Consider the following 4979-nt stretch of genomic DNA (forward strand, 5'->3'; position numbering starts at 1 on the left):
AATATTTTATTACACTTTTTATTTTTATTTTTTTTACGGATTGCTTTCGCTATCGTCTTTGTGTACTACGCACAAGCAGTAGGTTTTCACTACCATTAGTGCAGTCCAATGTCAAAGAGATACGAAGAAGATTTTCAGAGAATGTGAGTCTTCGTAAACGCTTCACCAAAGTATTTCGAGACACAACGCAGTATGTACTTCTAAAATCTGACTGGGTGATACGATGCGCTGCTTCTTCAAAGCGATGTTTGCAGGTTGTTAATTAAGGTTTTGTATTTTGTTCAGATACTTTATCAACTGAATGAAGGAGTAAATGATAGGTTTCTTGATTTATTTTCGGATTAGATGTCAAGTTTAAATTAGAAAATACTCTAACAAAGTACTTTCACGGACTTTGAAACTTTTGTTTGAAGTGACGTGATGCTTTGCGTACCTCACCGAAGTACAAGAAATGTTCATACGTAGGCACCCAGTCATAAGTTGCACGACGACGAATGAATGCACGCTTATATACGTGACTGCTGCAGCCACACTCGTGACGCACTGGGTCAGCCGACTTATATTTTAGGCGTGTGTAATATCGCTTTGGCACACGCCCCATCGGTTGTTTATGTGATTTGGCAAGGGCCCGGCAGCCCCTGTTCGAATCCTGTCTGACGGGGTCGCAGCCGGCGAGGCTGGTATAAAAGCCGTGACCGGGAGCTGGGTCGGCACTCCACGCTGAAGACCCACTCCGGGAACATGGCCTGCAAGGTGAGACACTGAACCGTCATGTGCTGATAGTCACTTGGTATGAAGTGCTGTCACTTTAATGTACTCATACACTAAATTGTGCTACACATTTAGATACTGAGCATCGTAACCAGCTGTCACTTGCGGAATGATCTACGACGAAATTGGTGAACATAGTTAAGAGTGTTTCTTGCGGAGCTTTGTTTGATTACGGTAGCCTTCAGACACAGGTGACTGCTAATATTTCGCTGCTGTATACAAATGTCATTGTAGCTATAGTGACTTTACAAAAGGAAATAACAAATTCCAAATATATGCGTTTCTGGCGTGTTGACATCGTCATGAAGATTTTTACGTAAGAACTAAGACCCTGATGATGAAATCATGACTCATAAAAACAAAGTGACTTGGTATAACTCTTCTGATAAGAGAGTAGGCGGAGTTCATTATTAAGTTTTCCAGTGGATAAATGAACCATGATTTCTGATTTTACACACCATTGTTTACTTTCTACGGAGGAAGGGGGAAGATTAGGGTTTAACGTACCGTCGACGTCGAGGTCATTAGAGACAGAGCAAAAGCTCCGATTATTGCAAGGATGGGGAAGGAAATCGGCCTTACCCTTTCATAGGAATTACCCCGAACTTTGATCGGAGCGCTTTAGGTAAATAATGGAAAACCTGAACTAGGATAGCCGGAAGCGGATCTGAACTGTTATTCTCGCGAATGCGACTCTAGTGTGCTAACTATCGCTCCATCTGGTTCGGTAGTTTCTACGCTTCCTCATCACTCGATCGACATTACTACGATACCATACTTTCATTCTTTACTCTCAGAGACGTGGATCATTAGCATTTCTAATTGGGCCTTCAACTGTAGCAGATAAGCAATAATACAAAAATTGGTGCTCCAGTGATATAAGCGAACCAAATGAATATAGTAGCACAGCTGTAAATTCTAGAAATCTGGCGACATAAAAGTTTAGCTCGAATTGATCACGAACGGCGTAAGTTATGAACCATGTCCTTGTCGAAAAAATTAGAATTCTTAGGAAGTGGTCTAGTAAACCACTGTGTCTAAATGAGTATGGCCGAACGTGTATTTGAACACTACTTCGAGTCCACTGCGTTAACTACGGGAAGTGTACACATTCTGAAGTATCGTTAAGCTAGCAGTGTTGAAATGTTACCGATTTAATGTAACATCGAATAATATTCTTGGCCGGCCGGAGTGGCCGTGCGGTTCTAGGCGCTACAGTCTGGAACCGAGCGACCGCTACGGTCGCAGGTTCGAATCCTGCCTCAGGCATGGATGTGTGTGATGTCCTTAGGTTGGTTAGGTTTAATTAGTTCTAAGTTCTAGGCGACTGGTGACCTCAGAAGTTAAGTCGCATAGTGCTCAGAGCCATTTGAACCATTTGAATAATATTCTTCATTATGATTTAATCAAAAACGCGAGCAGCTTTGACGATATAGGCAATAAAATTCCTAAAGAAAATATTTTACACTCGTAGCAGACTGAATGAGTCAAAAATAAACATTCCCAATAAGTGCAAAACAAAATGAATATTTTTTCCAATATATGAATGTTACGAGTTACCTATACCCTAATTATACGACTGTCACGAAGAGATCTGACTTCAACAACTACGGAATGAGCGCAGAATATTACAATGTTCCTCATTAGTAGATTTGACTGTTTTCGAACACAGAAGGCGTTATGTGTGCGGAAGGAAAACAATGAGTTAGAGAAATATACAAATTTTACCTGAGGCTAGTTGTGGGCAAAAAACGTTACTGAGAATGGCTATCAGTAAGTCAACCAAATAGTAGGCATAATAAGTTTTGTTATCCTGCTTCATGTGTAACGATAATCAGATAAATGTGCTCAAGATATTACCTGTACTATTGGAGACATATTTACTCTGTCAGTTCCAGCGTAAATCGAAAGAAAGTAGTTATGAAGTTAGTAAGTGAAGTATCAAATTTATCGCTGCGCTATATGGTCAGCAACATTATTATTACAAATAGCACTGAGTAATCCCGTGTGGTAGAAGACAGGTGGTTTCTTAGGAGACAGACGTGGAGTGAACTATTCAAATTCGAGACGAAATTCTAGACAAAAGCTGTAGTCTGTACATCAGATAGAGTGTCATATCAGAGGAGATTTCATCGGAAAGAAATTTCCCAACGTCTTGTTCTTCAGCGATTGCGTTTGATAAGAAGACAAAAGGTAATTATCCATACGCAATTTATTTACGTTCTGCTTCCAGCACTACTATAGGTAGAACGTAACAATTAATTAACTGCAATTTGCACTGTTACTTTTTACTTCGATGTCATAATTGTTGTAGTCTCGCTCGGTGGTGTATGTGCTTTTAGAGAGTGTTTACAGAAGATAAGTCTTGACGTATACGAGGAGCGACTCTAGGAAACATGGTATTTTAGACTTCGAATGTCCTGTTTTTTTTACACTATTGCTGTGTTTGTGTTGTTATGAAGTACTATGCAATGTTCCTTGGGACATGCACGCATGCGGACGCTTAATGTATCTTATCACTTAGTTCCGTATTCTGTTACATTTTTGGAAACCATTTTACGTGGAAAATATTGGTGGCTCCTTACATCCCGCACAAACGCGGGATGTATTATTAAGATGAATGAATCACTAGAAGAGCTGTGATTAAGGACGTGGAACTTGAAGTAATTGACCTGTATTTTGAGATGTGCTGTTCTCTGTCGCAGCTGATCGTCCTCGCCGCCCTCGTGGCTGTGGCCCGCGCCGGCTACCTGGGCGCCCCCGCCGTCGTCGCCCCCGGCCCTGCCATCGCTGCCCGCGCCTACGCCGCCCCCGTGGCCTACGCCGCCCCCGCTGTGAGGGCCGTTGCCGCCGCCCCCGCTGCCGTCGCCGCCGAGTACGACCCGTACCCGCAGTACAGCTACGGGTACAGCGTGTCTGACGCCATCACCGGCGACTCCAAGAGCCAGCAGGAGTCCCGCGACGGTGACGTCGTCCAGGGCAGCTACAGCGTGGCCGAGCCCGACGGTTCCATCCGCGTTGTCGACTACACGGCTGACCCCGTCAACGGCTTCAACGCCGTCGTGCACAAGGAGGCCGGCGTGCACGCCGCCCCCGCCATCGCTGCCGCCCCTGCGCTGGCCTACGGAAAGGCCTACCTGCATTAAAAATCTCTCCAGTCAACATGTATTCATATAAATACTATGTACAAAGCCATATTTATCAGCGTACCTGGAATGTGTAATATAAAAACAGTTACAAACGTCTTTTCTCTCTACTGTAACACTAATTTCCTTTTAAGATGAAATATGGTTTTGTCTTGCTACGCAAAATACATACAGAGAGAGTCAGGAGGAAAGGTACACCCTTTGAGGGGTGATAGCGTTAGCGATAGTGATTGTTGACAAAAAAACTTCATATGGACATATGCCGTATTCCAAAGGCTTTCAGAGACAGGACACATTTAACATACATTGTTATTTATTTTCTGCATTATTCAAAGGCAAAGGGAAGCAGTGGTTGAGAGAGGTGTGATACAGGATTGTCGCCTGTCGTCTGTTATTTAACCTGTACATTGACAAAGTAGTGACGAAACGAAAAACAAATTTGGAGTAGGATTGAAGTTCGGAGAGAAGGAATAAAAACTTTGGGCTTTGGCGATGACACTGTAATTATTTCAGAGACAACAATGGACTTGGAAGAGAAGCTGAATGCAATGGAGACTGTCTTGAAAGGTGGATATCAGATGAACATCAACAAAAGCTACTTAGTCTTCGTTTAAAGTGTAGAAAAAGCTGAGACGTGCAATCTGATGCAGGACACTTGTGGTCTATCACGTCGTTGGGAAACTACCTCAAATTTTCCTACAAAAACTACCTGAGCTAGAGCAGATTCACGTCGCGCAATATTTTCACCTTTCTCGCGCTCTCTTCGCGCGAACTGTTAGTCCTAGTGAGAAAACGAATAGGAGTTTTTTTGTACGAATGTTAACGTAGTTTAATTTTGTACTGCGACACGTTTGCGCTGAAGGGTGTGGTTTTCATATTATTCAAGAGATACTTACAAAAGTAACACACTGAAGAGACAAAGAAACTGGTACACATGTCTAATATAGTGTAGGGCCCCCGCCAGCACGCAGAAGTGCCGCAACACGACGTGGCATGGACTCAACTAATGTCTTAAGTAGTGCTGGAGGTAAGTGACACCATGAATACTGCAGGGCTGGTCAT

General features: G+C 43.0%; 1 protein-coding gene across 1 annotated transcript; it reads left to right on the top strand.

The window, feature by feature from the left end:
* The first annotated feature begins 728 nt into the window (after positions 1-728).
* Positions 729-4016, top strand: LOC126458015 (cuticle protein 21-like). The gene is made up of 2 exons (XM_050094796.1): positions 729-753; positions 3477-4016. The coding sequence occupies exons 1-2, from the start codon at positions 742-744 to the stop codon at positions 3915-3917; spliced, it is 453 nt and encodes a 150-aa protein (XP_049950753.1). The 5' UTR covers positions 729-741; the 3' UTR covers positions 3918-4016.
* Positions 4017-4979: the final 963 nt, after the last annotated feature.

This window comes from Schistocerca serialis, chromosome 2 (assembly GCF_023864345.2).
Source record: "Schistocerca serialis cubense isolate TAMUIC-IGC-003099 chromosome 2, iqSchSeri2.2, whole genome shotgun sequence".
Lineage (NCBI taxonomy): Eukaryota > Metazoa > Arthropoda > Insecta > Orthoptera > Acrididae > Schistocerca > Schistocerca serialis.